Genomic DNA, 16,898 nt, shown 5'->3' with positions numbered 1-16,898 from the left:
TCCTCCCTGATTTGAATCAGGGTTGCCACAAATCTTTATTCGCTGATGACACAGGCATTTCCGCTAAAGGAAGAAGACTTCGTGTTATTTGCAGCAGACTGCAGAAAAGTTTAGATATTTTCTCTTCTTATTTACAAAAATGGAAGATTTCGCCCAACGCTTCCAAAACTCAACTTATAATATTTCCACATAAGCCTAGAGCTTCCTTTTTGAAACCTAGTAGTAGTCACATAGTCACTATCAACGGAGTTCCAATTTCCTGGTCAAACCAAGTGAAATATCTTGGATTAGTACTTGACCAAACATTAACTTTTAAAGATCACATTGAGGGCATTCAAGCCAAATGTAACAAATATATAAAATGTTTGTATCCTCCTATAAACAGGAAATCCAAACTTTGCCTGACGAATAAACTTCTAATATTTAAACAAGTTTTTAGATCGGCCATGCTTTACGCTGTGCCAATATGGCCTAGTTGTTGCACTACCAGGAAAAAAGCACTTCAAAGGATTCAGAACAAAGTTCTGAAGATGATTTTAAAGTTGCCTCCCTGGTATTTCTGTTGAGACTTTAGAACAAATGTCCAACAAAATAATTAATAATTTCAAGCAAAAATTGAATTCCCTTTATACTTAGATAATATTTAGTTTTAGTTTTTAGGTTTAAGATTTCAATTGTTATACTGACATGCAACCTGTTTAAAATACTGAATTGCCAAGGTAGGAACAATGTAAAACACTTACACACTTAAATTTTTTCGCCGAGATTCCAACAGCCGAGTAATTCTGCAATTGATTTTGCTGAGATTCAGTCAAACAATTGCCGAGACTCAGCTAACAAATATCATTTTGCTGAAATATCAGCTAACAAACAGATATTTTGCAGAGATATCAGCATAAGTGAATGCCGAAGTAATCGGCTGTTAGAGATTTTACCGAGCTAGATTAAGTGTGTAGATATATATCATAACAATTAAGGCTGTAGTAACTGGAGCACCTAGGTTAAAATGAAATGTAATTTATTTTGAATTTGGAACAAATAAAGAGTTAAAAAATAAGTGAGGAATGATTCACACTACTACACTCAAAATCATTATGTTATTCTCAGCTATCTGTTCTGCTCAATTCTGCGTTCATCGAAGAAAATAGAAGCAATGAGAATGCGAACGAAACCAGTGCTGCTCGTATGAACTACTGCTCGTTTCTGATGTTGTATGCGTATGAGTGGATAGTAAATGTAAAATGAAACGATTTTCCCATGCTTGACACTAACAGACTGAGTGAAACCTCTTTCGATTTAACTCATATTTGAGAAGTTTTACCTAGAAAATCGAAGAAAATGCTACTCACTTAGTGAGTAAATCCACTTTTTTTTTTGTAAAATTGAGTCGAATCAATTATGACTCGAATTCCTCGTCCGTGTAACAATTGTAGTACATTCAGACTGAATTTTCTGTTATAGTTGATATCATGTAATATAGGCTATCTTGATATCAAAAGTCATACATATGATTTCTGATGAAAATTTGCTAAATGAGTGCTCATTGCAAGACACACGTGATATCAGCTATAGTTTGAACGAACTATTAGACACATATTTTATAATCGTGATTGATTATGCTGGCAAGATCGTCACCCAGGGCATCTTAATTTTCTACAAATTGAGCAACGTTCCAAGTATGACTTAGAAATATTCAGTATTTTTAAGTGTTCCCTTTGTCATAAGAATTGATTACCATGCCATAACAAAATAATCATTTTGACATTATACTAGACAGCGGCGCCTGTGGTGTTGTGGTAAGCATGATTGCTTCTCACTTCAATGGTCCTGGGTTCAATCCCAGTCGGCGCCGCCGGGATGTTCTGAGGCATAAAATCTCTGATCACGCCTTCTTTCGGAAGGGAAGTAAAGCCGTTGGTCCCCGGTCCATGAGTTGATGGGTTGATAGGTAGGGTCCAGGTGTGGGAGATGCTCCCCTTACATCGGTAGCATTGGTATTCAGTACGGAAAACAAGTCAAGAAAAAATATATACTAGGCATTTTTTAAAAATAATACTAAAAAGTTTCTAATAGGGGAAATCCAGGTAAAACCTACACTGGGGGTATTATCGACACCCTTTGAATTTACAGATTATTAGCCGATTTTAACAAAGTTTTATGCACACTTGTGATTTCTGATGGTCCGAATCACCCTATATCTTCCAAATCACCCTACCTACCTAATATTATTTACGATCGAAATTTATTCAATGCTCTATGAAAGTATTCTCCATCTTACCTTCATTATTAATCCCTATTCTACGTAAATTGATTGCACGTATTATAAAATTGATGCTTGTCACGGTTTTCGATGAACTAGCCAACGGCTAATAATCACAATAATAAAGCAGAAAAAACATCTACTTGATCTTGCGAGATCTTAAGTTGAGTTGAGATTATTGATTCAAATCTTATTCAACGCGTTACATTTACATAACGCACACAAAACGCACGAAGATTGTGATTCAATAGTTTTTCTGTGGTATGGCCAACAACTATGGCCAAAACTGGTGCACTTATCTGTTGAAGAACAGAACAAATCCAAATCAAAATCCGTTCTAGATTCTGACAGCTGCTACACTTGTATCATTAGTTGTGATACATTAAAGAGCTTACTTATATTTGTTTACTTGCATCTACAAATATTTCTGAGTAGTCAGTATAGGGGAAAAAGGTGTAAAACGCACCAGCGGGGTAATATAGTTTAGTCTAGCTTTCTTTATTAATGAGGCTTTCAGCCTTTGGCTGATTCACCTCCGCGGGATAATATAATCTACAGCATTTACAACTTATTGGTGGGCAGCTGATCTACAATTTAGTGAAATTTTCATATAAGTTGCTGCTTCAAAAGTGCTTGAAAAATGGTCGATGGTTATATTACCTCACTGGCGCGTATTACACCCAGTTCCTCTACCTGAACAAAAATCCTAAAGATCGAAATAACAACGAAAAATATCAAATTCTAACTTTACCATTCAGTCGGAGATTGGTTCGTGTTTTTTCATTGGAATTTTGTATGATGAAAATACGAGATGAACTAGCCAAAAAGCTAATAGTCTCACTAATAAAGCTTAAAAAAATGTATGGCGAAACAAACAATACTTACCGGAGTAATGTACACCAAGCCCGTGCAAAAACCAACGCAAGATAAAATTAGCGCAATATGCCAATACTTCTGTTTTGGGAAGGAATCCCAAAATGCAGTGATTATCGAGCTGATAAAAATTATAGAATGAGTATTAAGAACTGTATCAATTTCAAATTAATGTACCTTTGTAGAGCGACTGCCGATCCTACACCTAGGACGAATAACATGAAGAAGAACAGTACTGAGAAGAGCTGCATTATATATATAAAAAAAAGTTCAATAATTATTGGCTCTGTGGTATGTCTTATAAATTACCTGTGGAACAACATCAAATTTTGCGATTGCGTCTGGATACGAGATAAACGCTAGGCCAGTGCCGCTTTTGACTACTTTGGAAATATCCTCGATTCCCAGATTGTGTGCGAGATTTCCCAGGATACTGAAAATCGTTATGCCTCCTAATAAACTAGTAAAAGTATCCAGTGTTGTCACGATCATTGCATCTCTGAAAAGGATTGATTATAAAATGTTTGTTGAAAACCTTTCAACCTCTTTCAAATGCCGTCATGCCGGGTTTCTTTGGATTTGGTGTGCTATATTGAACACAATCATTTGGAGTAAAATATTGGAATTTGACAAGCTTTGCAATCTGTTTATTTAAAAACGCTTTTATATTTTGTAATTTCAATCTTTCCTCAACTGACGTTTATGAATACCACGCGTAGAAAAAATGTCACATTAAAAAAACAGTTTGTAGAATCAACGAACACTTAATTGATCTTACAACCATTTTGTACATTCACGATACATTCCACATGAAATAATGATAAATAGAATATTTTTGTATCAATGCAATTGCTATTAGGCATGAATTTAAAAAGCATATCTCTGCGTGAAGCATTGCAATATCTTGATGCAGATATTTTGTTCGACCCACCAATTTTTGCAAATCGTAGCTAGGCTTGCAACGGGCAAAAATAAGCAAACACCTCTCAAACTTATCCACTGATTTTTGTATGTGTGATTAATTTATGTATGATTTGAACAATCATAGTTCATACAATTGAAATGTGTATTGATATTTTTTAGGGTTAAACAATTACAAAATAGAGCCAGATATTAAATGATGCTTAAGGCATCTTAGAATTAATTGAAATATCATGTTTTACTGTTGGGGTGCTGTTAAGTTGGGAGTTCGCTTGGGTGACATCTCAACTACAGATTTTTTTGACGTTTGCTCATTTGGGTAAATTATAAGTATAGGTGCGCGTATATGTACACGGTTTTCTTGCACTTATACTTAAAATTTATCGAGATGAACTAGCCTACGACTAAAAATCTCCCCAATAAAAGTTAAAAATTAAAAACATAATTTATCCCCATTTATGCACTAATATTTGGGCATTCAGAGAAAATCTAAAGCAGTCCCTAAGCAAAGCCGAGTATAAGATCTCTTCTATATGCAGTCGATTTATGTGTTTCTGCAAATGTCTAGTATAAGAATTTAATTCGTTTGTCTTTTGTATCTCTTTATTAGCTTTTGTTTACCTTGTCCCCCGTCTCGATGAGTCTCATAGTCGCCCACTGGTCACCATAGCCGGTCGAACTCCAGACGAATCTAGAACCACACTACCGTTCATACTGGCGACATCGCTCTGATGGACAACGAAACCCTACCCCCAAGCTCCTCCCCCTTTTCCTATCCTTCGATAATGTACCCCTCTAACCTCGAGTAAGCCGCGAGCATTCGGCCCAACTTCGACTAGACATAGAATAAAGTAAATTTTGTTACAAACAAAGAATAATGAATTATCGCCTCTGTAAAGCTAACGCGATTGAGCCTTAAAAATAAACGAACTAGATAAAAAAAAGTCGAGCATAAAAATGAACGCAAAATGAAAACAAGACTTTGGTTTGCTTTCAACATCACACATAATTTAAAGACATAATTTGATTCCAGTTTTTGATTTTTAAATAAAGAATTAATTTGATTTTGCTGTAATTTTTTAATTAAAAATTTCGCAAATTTTTTCTCACTCATGCATAAAAGAGTCTTCTTTAGTTATCATTGAGAGCAATGAGGAATGTTTTGCTCACAATTAACCATTAAAACACCAAAACGAGAGCAATACAAGGACATCACAAAACTATTTTTTCCTCTCTGTTAAGGACATAAATCTATTGTACAGGGGCCCAAGATCAAAATTTAGCAAGACAAACGTCTTGTGGTTTAGTTTGAAATGTTCCGGCCATTTTTCGGAACTGTAGGACAAAATGAAATAATTAGGTAAACTGATTCGTTTAGAAGAATGTATCTTTAATTTGACGGCAAAATTGTCCGAATTTGTGCACACATGATTTGTTTATCTGAAGTTAAATTAAGAATAATTTAATTTAATTAAGTGACCTACCGCATCTTGTTTCTAATCCTATTGCATAACTTTTAACGAAAAAAAAAATGCGAGGCTCATGAAAGTTCGATAATATTCTTGTTTCAATACCCCGTGAGTAGTCAGTAATGGTAAACTATTTGAATATATATGACAAAGGCAATTCCCATCGGATTAATCAACTTTTTTTACCTAGGTACGTTCATCTTTCTCTAAGAAGAGTTAACCAATGATTACTCAAAGAAACCCTGCACAACGGTGTTTATAGTAATGTCTTTTTATATCAAGGTTCATATTCTGTAACCTACATTCTGAAAAATAATTAATAATTTAATTTCTTAAACATTCATAAACTTAAAGCACTTTGCAGAGGTTGGCACTAAGATTGCTAATCGCTAAATCATACTTAGGGAAATTATTATATTTTCTTATATTAATAGGGGAAACGCTCCTATAGTTGTGGTACGTTAGAAGCGTTAGGTTCCTATAGTTGTGCATGGAGACTCAATACAAAACTATAGGAACCTAACGCTTCTAACGTACCGAAACTATAGGAGCGTTTACCCTATCAAATATTAATGTGATTTAAAAAAGTAGATACAATATTACAAAATCTGTGTACATCGTACAACGTAATACTACACAAGCGATGGAATGACGTACGTATGTGCAGTAGTTTTGATGTAATATACATCAACTTTTTTTTGTTATGTGGTCTATACTGCCGTTCTACGCATAAGAGTCCCACGGTGCATAAGGATTGCATAGAACATGGGACAGTTATGCGTATAACGGCAGTATAGACGTCCAAAACACATGCATAGCAAACAAAGTTGTTGAATATTACAGATTTAGGCTGTGTGCTTTTTTGAAAAAAATCCAATCCGATTGATAGGGTAAACGCTCCTATAGATGCGGTACGTTAGAAGCGTTAGGTTCCTATAGCTGTGTATTGTGTCTCCATGCAAACTTTAGGAACCTAACGCTTCTAACGTACCGCAACTATATGAGCGTTTCTCCTATGTGTTTTTAATAAATCAGGATAAAATCTCTGGACAATAGCTTAATGTTCCAGATTTCAGTATTCAAAATATGAACAAAAACAATACAAATGATAACTGATGTGAAAATTAAAATTATTTACTTGTTACAAATGATTAGTATTGTTAAAGAAATGATATTTCTTACCTATATATATTGTGATGAAAATTATTGTAAGATGAGAACATTATAACACATCCCATGCCTACAGAGAGCGAAAAGAACAACTGGGTAGTAGCAGAGTACCATACCTAGTAGATGAAATATATGACAAAGAATTACTGAAAGAATATGTTAGTCACAAAACATTTTAGTCATTAGACAGGACCAGTACACCTACCTATAGGAGTCGTGTTTGAAATTATTATACGAGGAGTACATAATGACCGGTCCCATTCCAACTGCTAGTGAGAAAAAGCACTGAACCACTGCTTCCTTCCACACCTGGTTCGATGATGCGAGAAGCATTAGCTCAACTTTCGTGCTTTAGATTTTGATATTCTAATTCTAGTTGGCTAAATGCGTTAACTTACCTTTGGATTGAGTAATTCGCCCCATTGCGGTTTGATGAAGAATATCACTCCATCGATGGCTCCTTCAAGCGTAAGTGCACGAATCAGGATGATTATCATCACGACATAGGGAAATATCGCCAAAAAGTAGGCAGCCTTCCCGGAGCTTTTCACACCACGCACGAGCACCAAGAAGATAATAATCCATGCCAGCAATAGCCAGAGTGTGAGCTTCCAGTCTGGCGCGCCGATGCCGTCGTCGATGCTTTCTTTCTCTCTTAGTACGATATCTCTACAAGGGAACATTTCATGACAGCATTTGATTTAGTACTTTACTTGCAGTAGATGTTAGTATAAAAACTAAGGCAATTACAGACTACATCACATTTATGGTGGTCCAACCTGTATTAAATTTTCCGTCGCTGCATGCGAGCTTTGGTAAATGTTTTCGAAAAATCGGAATGATCTGATCGGGAATCAATCCTACACACTAAAAAAAATCTGAATTTTACTGGTGATGTCATCCATGCATGTAAACTTCCTTTTCACGTAAACTAGCAGCTTGCAAGAAATGTTGCAAACAAAGGTGGAAAGTTGCATACAATATATGGAATATTGCATGACATGTCTCATAAATTTACACGATCTATAATGTAAATTTGTATGATTATGACGCTCCATTTATGTGCATCATAGTAACGGAAATTTACACTACTTTTTTTTAGCTGTGTAGGATAAATTTTGGTAGAGCTTACCATAGCCGTAGCCAGATGGGGACAGGGCGGGTACTGTTCCCTCCTTACTCAGTATCACAAATTTTCCAAACCTTTTTAAAAAATTTGCATGATCAATAATCTGTAAATATCATTAAAGTGGTTCGCTGTGAGATCCTTATTCTCGCTACTACTTCGAAACTGTAAGTGCACAAATATCAGCTTCCACGACATGTACTACACCGAAACTGTTACTCCACGTTTGCTGCGCTGTAGCATACATGCAGTAGCAATTTCAAGTGAAACGGAACTTTAATTTCCGAGATTTGTGTAATTGAAAATTCGAGGTGGAAGTGCATTTATAGCCTATGTGGCGGCCATTTGTGGACTCTACAAGGAATCACCTTAAGCTTCAAGTCTAAATTTTCTATACCCCATGGAACAATTGTGCGTCCACCAGTAGCATAGAGACTGGACATTCCTTTGAGTCGTTGAGTCATTAATTTTCTTCGAAGGTTACTAGATTGAACGTTATTGGGCTGCATGGTTCATTAGACCGAATATTGGATAGTAAAAATTATTTCTAAAATTATTTTTTAGTATGTATCCTTGAATTAAAAAAACAAATAATAGATTCAGGTTAATCAAAAATGCAAATGCGAAATTTTTAAATGAAAAAAGAAAATAAAAAGAAACTTCTTTTTTATTCCTTTAGTAGAGAGACTTTTTGCCGTGGGATGAAATATATTAAAGTTTCTGCAATTTGTTGTAATATTCAGGATTCGAATACTACGACTAAAACTTAAAAAAAAAATCCATTCGATGGGACTTACAGAAGTATTTCAGGTGTCTAAGAAACAGAAGAATTATTAAGGGATTTTTGAAAAGAATAGAACGACATTTCGAAAGATAATTCCAAAAATAAGAATTTCTGTGGCATTCTGTACAAAATGCAATAATTTTCAAATTTTGAATACTAACTACTGGACCAAAGTTATAACATTTTTCAAAATTTACTCTGAAGATGCACAACTGATGTCTTCTGAATTAGTTTTGTAAAATTATGAAGCGAAAGTAACAGTCGAAACCTTATTCTATACACATGGCAACTTTGTTGAAAATTTGGAGGAAAAATTTAATTCATAAGAATATTTATTCAAGTAACCGACCAAATATTTGGGGTCATCCCACAGTATGGTGTTTCGCTATTGTAAGTTAAGGGAAAATTTTAATTTTAAAAAATATGATTAGCCATGAAATTTTAATTTATGAAATTTTAAAATATGATAATGACCAAAAAATTTTTTCAGGTTTTGTTTGCAGGCTGATCCCAAACTTGAATACATATTTCCATGATTTAAAAATTTTCAAAATTTTACACCAAATGTTGTCAACTGGAGCCCGTTGGGTGTTGAATAAGGGTCTACCACCCCTTTTATTTCAAAATTTGGCCGTCCCAATTCTAAGAGAATCATTCATGATTATTCAGTATAAATTTTGAAATATGTTGTAACATTAAATGTTGTAATTTTAGTATACAAAAGCTGTAAAATATTTTGAACCATTTATATACGAAGTAAGTTTCATTAAATACCTTTCAAATGACCTAAGGAGAACGAAAATGGTACGTAAATGACAGAGATATGAACATGAAAATGCATTTTTTTGGGTGACCCAAAACTTACCTTCGGGAGTGTAGATTAAATTTCACTAAATTATATTCGTAAACGATTTCTCGTGCTTGAGAATTTTTTTTAAGAAAAGTGTTGAAACCAATTTTTAATCAAACAATAAATTAAGTCTGGTTCATAGCATCCCTGAAATAATGTTTCACTTTAAATTAATTTTGAAAATGACTGCTATCCTGAGCAATTGGTGGTCATCATTGCATTAAATATCCTGAGGATAATTCTCACATTTGAGAAAACCGATTTCAGTACATACCTATGTAAGGGAAACAGTCCTATTATTGCGGTACGTTAGAAGCGTTAGAAACCTATGGTTGTGTATGGAGGTCTCCATACACAACAATAGGCTCCTAACGCTTCTAACGTACCGCAATAATAGGACTGTTTCCCCTACGTTATTAATTATTTTGTACAGCAAATGTTGTCATCCTTTTCAACAACATATTTATGCTTTTGACATTCACAAATCATGTTCATAACCTTCATGATTAATTTGAGCAATTTTATGACAGTTCATAGTGTGTATCTTTTGAGTCTATTTTTTAAATGAAAAGGAGAGCTATTTTTAACCTAAGATGAAAAGTTAAACTCAGTTTTTAACAAGTTGCGACACCATTAACAGAAAAATATCTAATAAATCAGCATTACAATTTCTGGATTACAATTCAGGCTAACTATCAGCACGAGATGATTTTCTAGTGTTGGTGCATTGGATAAACTTAGTACGAAACTTAACCAGACGTTAACATTACAGAATTAACTTAAATGCAGAATTAATTAAAATTCATTTAAACTTCACCAAAGTGGGTGTTTCAAGAGCTGTAATAAACGGATTGGCAATATCTTATTTTAATTCACTCGCCTAATTCACTCCAACCCTAAAGAGTCGCAATCCAATATTTTCACATACATTATGATTGATATCTCTGAGTCGGGGCCCCCTCCAAATTATAAGCCCTGACTTTAGCCCACCATTAACGGCAGGGTGGTTAATACAACACTGAATCAAAGAGAATTGGATATTATGGAAATTTTTAAGGGGTTCTGAATAGCAATTTAATAAATTGTTAGAGCATTCCTAGAGAATTCCACAAAGGTATGATAAGGTTTAGGGGTATTTTGAGTAGTATTTAAAAAGTTCTGAGAATGAACTCATAGACATTCTGAGAAGAATTTCAATAGAATTCTGATGATAATTTTAAATTATAGGCAATAAAAACTAAAGAAAAAATCCAGAGTAAATTACAAGTAGAATTGGGCTTCATTTGATGAGTCTATATGAAGTTTGAGCCATTCTAGTAAAAGTCTTCTCATTTGACTGCCCTGTTTCTTGAAGTATAATGAACTGAAGTCAATCTTTGAAAAGCTATTAATATGACTAAAATTTATTCACAACAAAAGCAGTTAGTTGATCTACCAGCAGCCACTATTTGAAGAATTTTGATGCACATTCTCAAAAGTTACAACTCATTGAACTTTTTCTGAGAGATAAAAACACGATGTAGAATCAGTTCACAAATTACGCAACTAAAAAAAAACAATTTTTACACTCCCCCTCTTCCCCTGTGACGAAGCATATCTCATTCCCCATGGTGAAACGCGTTAAATGATGTAAATTTTTCTGGGAAGACATAAATCAAATTATTAATTGTTTTATTTGAGATTTAGTTGGTAAAATGTGCTGTCCATAAACAGCTTCTACAAGGAGGGTAAGGGATTTTAGAACCGTCTAACTTGACAATCATCCATACACCTTAAACTGATGCAAAATGTGAAATTTTCGCTCCACAGTGCTCAAACGGTTCAAAATTGGGTCGTGATTAGCCCCCAAAATTTAGGAAACTCGTTTAGGAAGAAACTGATTTGGCACAAACCATTTGAAGTTTATATAGAAATTGCTTGCAACGTTTTTTCGGTTCTGGCAGTCTAAATAACAGCAAAAATGGTTTTTCTATCATCCGACGGATTCGGCTATATATTTAAAAATTCTAAAGGATTAGAGGCACGGTTTATTGTTACTATGCAGTGGCCAACAAAATGTAGGGCACTACTGCACAGTAACAAGAAAACGTGCCTCTAATCTATAAGATTGGTTAAAACCGTCGGACGTAGAAGCAAAACCGTTTTTGCTGTTATTAAGACTACCAGAACCTGAAAAAAAAACGTTGCACTAAAATCCAAATCCAGTCGTCAAATAACCTTATAATGGAAATTATTATCGTTTTTACCAATTTTGTTGTTCATATCTATCTAAAAATTCACCATATCGCACGGCTTTAAAAAATGATAGTTTTGCATGCGCAAAATTCTCTCACTAAAATTTTTTTGAAGACCACTTTTCAATAAAATTAATGCTTATCCCGAGCAGAGAATAAAAAAAAAAAATGAAAACTAAGTTTGAAATTTTGATATAACCGTTCGTGATAACAAATTTGCCTACCGTGTGGTCGAGTTAACAGTAATCATAACAAAAATGAGATATGGATGAAGGATATCAAAAAGATAACAAATCATGTTTTCTTGATAAAAAATCCATGTATGGGTTTTGATATTAGTAATTTCTTTAATTGTAAACAAAATAAGTAATCAATATGTTATTATAACTACGGTAGGAAAACAAAAAAAATAGTTATTATTTTGATATCATGATATAAAATTTAGTAATCTGAATGTTTTGAAATAATATTGGTTGATATCAAGATTCAAAATCAAAAAATGTTATCAATAAGTTTTCATTTCTTCAAAATAAAAACAAACCTATATTTCAATCAGTTTGATCGATGATCTTATATCACTTAGTAAATTGAATTCACAGGTAGATTAATATCACACCGACCTCGGCTGGGACTGAATCCAGACCCATTGGGGTGAGAAAGCAGTCACGCTTACCATTACATCACCGGTGCCGGCTCATTAATGCTTTAAGTCGCTGGTGTCTATTGTCGTTTTCGTTTTTGCTACACTACACCGGTGTAGTGTAAGCAGCAATAAGCGCGAGTTATTGACAGCTCATCATCATTTGTTTGTAAACAAAGGTGCAACCGATAGCTACACCCTGCATTTTTTCGGTGTTCGAAACGAAAACGACATATGATTACACTCAATTAACTGTTCAGCAGGCAACAATGGTGTTCCCATTTTCAAGTGCGAGGTTTGTTATCCTGTTGTTATGGTTCGTTCCAGCCAGGGGTGTTGATTTGTTGTTGTTATCCTCACTTTCCGACCATCAATACTCGCGCACCTAGAATGGACTATAGAGCACACCAATCATGGCTACTATGTAACACTGCAGAATATAGTACAGTGATGCCCGCAAAACAGCTGCTTGATTTTGTCAATGACTATATCAATCTCTCAAACAATTAATTTCTATTTAGGCGTCAGGCGTCAAGACTGAAAAACGATTTTCCGCAAAGTTGAAGGTGAAAAAATCCCATAATAGCTATGTTCAACAGTGCAATATGGAAAAAGCCTATTTAGAATGCAATGATCAAAAAGTTTGATTTTCCCATAATAATTTCCATATAAACTTCAAATGGTTTGTGCGAAGTCAGTTTCTTACCAAATGAGTTCAAATTTTGGGAAGCTAATCAGAACCCAATTTGGAACCGTTTGAGCACTGTGGAGTAAAGATTTCAAATTGTGCATCAGTCTAATACACATGTTTAAAAACTTGTATGGACTGTTAACACTTACCTAACGACTTATGACGACCCTTTTTCGTTCATGTGAAACAGTTTTATGAAACACCACAGTTTAACAGGAAACTCATAATAATTAGGGACACGTCACAATCTTCTGCTGATATCGGATCTTTACTGATTTATCATCCAAACTGACGAACAATTCGGCCACATTCAACTACCAGTTTTGCAATGGTTTATATGCCTTTTCAGCTACATGTATTTTGCGAAGTGTTTTCATCAAAATCAAGCTTCGAAATAGAGATTTTCCATTTGTTGTGATAGGTTATTTGAGGCCAAGTGATCGGCTGAATGCTGAGTTAAAATTTGATTAATCATGAATGGAAATTAATTTAATGCTTAGTTGATACAGGATGCTAAATTATTTCTACAATATAACTCTAATTAATTAGCCATATTTGAAATAAGGTAAGACCTGCTTTGAAAAACCATGTCTATGTCACCCCATTACTTTGATAATTCCTATCGAATATTTTGCGAGAAGGCTTAGAATTATATTATATTCTTAATGAAATCCAAAAAAATATTCTAAAATTTCCACACTGTTGCATAGCAACAGACAATGTTCAGAATTCACCAAACAATACTAATAAATATTTAATAATTCTCACCAACATTCACTGCATGATCATAATTCTATTCAATATTCTTTTGTATTATTCCCCCGATTTTTTTTGGAATTTAAAAGTTTTAAATTCACGTTTAAGAATTATCTTCACCGAACCGGGAGATGTACGATTCGCTTACAATTATGTGGGATTCATCATCAGAGGATGTTAGTGGAGACCGCATGAACCAAGAATACACAGCGATATACCTAGCTGCGGTTCAATGCAAGAAAATTGGATAACGAAAAATGTAGAGTGTATTAGTGAGGTAAATTAATTATGTCGAAAAAATAGGAATAGACCACCGACTTGACTCGAACCACGAACGTTGCGATTATCAGACCTGTGCTTTCTCCACTGCTCTCTCCATGCTTCTGAATATGGATAGCCTAAAAGCAAATATGAAGCGCTCATTTTCTCGCATACTCGACTTCGTATGCTTTTTCTGCTGGAGAGATTCGAGGAAAGTGTGTGCGTCGTTCTACAATGTTCTACAATGTGCGTCGTTCTACAAGCTTACTGGTACTGGTCGAAAGCGTAGATAGAACACGAAATAAAAAAGACAAAAAATCATTACATCACTTGCATGGTCAATTTCTAACATTCGTTGCGATGTTCATGAACAGAGGATGATATGCTAAATGAACTAAAATTCATTCTAATAGATTTTTGGTTTGCGTCTTAGAACTCCCAACAAACATTTAAAGTTGAATAAGAGCTTATTCAGGCAAAATTATGCTTCCTCAGCTAAAAAATAGCTTATTCAGCTTTTAATCAGCTCAAATTGTTTGCTGGGCTATTCTCAGAATATGATTCAATTTCATAAAATTATTATACCCTGTGCAACTTTACAGACAGCGACGCCGGTGGTGTAGGGATAAGCGTGATTACCTCTCACCCCAGCAGGCCTGGGTTCAATCCCAGGCGCCGCCGCCGGGATGTTTTGAGGCATAACATCTCGGATCACGTCTTCCTTCGGAAGGTAAGTAACGCTGTTGGTCTCCGGTTCATGAGTTGATGGATCGATAGGGGTAGGGTCCAGGTGTGGGAGCTGGCTTCCTGGCGTCGGTAGCATTGTGCTCAGCACGGAAAACAAGATCGACGGAAATCAAATCAAGGAAAAAAATGTTCAGCACAGAAATCTACTTTGGTGCAAAATTGTGCGATTCATCAGGGAAACATATTACCTTACATGGTTATTAATAAAAATATGTATAATGAATGAAAACCCTATTTTTCGTTTTTTTTTCAAAATTAAATTTTCAACGTGGCGGTTGATTTCCGAATTATCGGCTTCTGTCAATAGATAGTCCCCATTATAAAGAAAAAATTGCTAAAAACACCAAGTCTCGGAAATGCTTCGTTTTAGTTATTAATTATGTCCAGCTAGATTTCATTCCTGGTCTCCAATGGTTTTTAGAAGAATGAACATTTTCGTTGTAGATTCGCTTCATGACTTGCTGGTTTCTAAAATCCAATGACAATGTGGAGTTATGGTGGCCCATAATAACACTTTATCTGTACACCTGGGGGCTTCAAATGATATCAATACCAACAATTGAAATGGCCTTAACTCCATTTTGTAAAGATATTTTCTCGCGAACCGAAACCTTCATTCGCAAACCTAAACCACAATCGGGTAGAGGAGAATTTCCCTCTACCTGTTCATTATGTTGGTTTGCCTTTGCGGACTTCGGTTTGCAAGAAAATGGCCTTACAAGGTTTGTTTACAAAATGGAGTTAAGGCCATTTCAACTGTTGGTCTTGATATCTAAGGGTGTTTCGAAAAAGGTAACTCTGAAAAATGTTATTTAAAGGTAGCACCGAAGAGATTTTTGAAAACAGTGGGTATCCATAGTCATTGCAGAAAAAATATGTTTCATGCAATCCATCTCCTTTATATTGCTTACACATTCCTTGAGATTGAAACTCACGATTTTTTAGGTACATAAAAAGTTGGTATCAACGTAAGTCTTGAAATCAGGTTAAAACTGTTAAAAGATAGGATTTTATGACAAGCAACTTTACCGAGGAGAGTATACGCCTATTGTTTATCGTTATTAAGTTTTTCATGATTTTCTGGAGAAAGAAAACAGTAATACCTCCATTTATGCGTTGTGTGGTACCGTCCACCAAGAGCTGTTTCTCGGCGGTATGTGAACAGCCGCGAAATAGTGATGGGTAGACGGTATCCAACACCATCTAAATGGAAGGAATACTGTAGTCATATTTTTTGTATTTTTTCTTTACAATATTCATGCAGTACCAGACAAAAGTATATAAGGGTCTGTTCAAAAATTACATACAGCAAGACGTAATTACGTAACCACCCCGATTTTTATGAATTGTTTTTTTTTCCGTTCACACAATAGATAGAGTTTATCTATTGGCAAAATTCCATAAAATTCTGAAAAACTTTGACCCAAACCTAACCGATAGTAAAAAGAAAATCCCAAAATTATCAAAAAATGTTTCCTTCGAAATTTATTTATGGGCCCAATATTAGAGAGACTTAGACCGACATTAGGAATCGATCTTGTTTTCCGTACTGAGTACCAATGCAATCAATACCAGGGAGGCAGCTTCTACACCTGGACCCTATACCTATCGACCCATCAAATCATAGACCGGGGACCAACGGCTTTACTTCTCTTGCGTGATCAGAGATTTTATACCTCAGAAAATCCCGGCGGCGCCGACTGGGATTGAACCCAGGCTTTTTGGGGTGAAAAGTTATCACGCTCACCATTACACAAACGGTGTAGCTATTTTGCGATTTAAACTACATGTTTCCCGAGCAAAGTCCAGCATTAAAATGACAGAAAATTGAAATAAAGTGTTGATATCAACATCAAACTGAAATCATAATTTGATTTTAGTTTACGCAATTGACAAATTTCATACCAAGTTTTGTTTTCATTTTGCTGTAGATTTGCTCTTCAAAAATATGTTGTTGCGGGTTTGTTTTCATTGCCTTAGCATAACATCAAATTGAATACTTGTTTTGTTATCAACAGGAAAAATTGATATCAAATTGAGTTTTCAGTTTGCTCTCACTGCTACCAGAAATAGTTTTCAATGTGATGTCACACGGAGATTTTTTTTACTTTCAATT

General features: G+C 34.8%; 1 protein-coding gene across 3 annotated transcripts in view; it reads right to left on the bottom strand.

Annotated features, from left to right (window-relative positions):
• NAAT1 (Nutrient Amino Acid Transporter 1) overlaps positions 1 to 16,898 on the bottom strand; it is a 53,787-nt gene that overhangs the window by 15,616 nt on the left and 21,273 nt on the right. The window contains exons 5-9 of one of the 3 annotated variants that reach the window (XM_065237463.1): positions 7,092 to 7,362; positions 6,899 to 7,002; positions 3,443 to 3,632; positions 3,311 to 3,378; positions 3,146 to 3,254 (exon numbers count right to left, since the gene is read on the bottom strand). In XM_065237463.1, the coding sequence (XP_065093535.1) occupies positions 3,146 to 3,254; positions 3,311 to 3,378; positions 3,443 to 3,632; positions 6,899 to 7,002; positions 7,092 to 7,362 (742 nt within the window). Of the gene's footprint in view, positions 1 to 3,145; positions 3,255 to 3,310; positions 3,379 to 3,442; positions 3,633 to 6,705; positions 6,810 to 6,898; positions 7,003 to 7,091; positions 7,363 to 16,898 lie in introns of all 3 variants that reach the window. The other 2 variants (XM_065237462.1, XM_065237464.1) reach the window with 2 other exon arrangements.

The sequence above is a fragment of the Ochlerotatus camptorhynchus genome, unplaced genomic scaffold, assembly GCF_037179485.1.
Source record: "Ochlerotatus camptorhynchus isolate MF236.1 unplaced genomic scaffold, CSIRO-AGI_Acam_v1.1 ptg000624l, whole genome shotgun sequence".
NCBI lineage: Eukaryota > Metazoa > Arthropoda > Insecta > Diptera > Culicidae > Ochlerotatus > Ochlerotatus camptorhynchus.
This window is presented reverse-complemented; position numbering and strand designations above follow the sequence as displayed.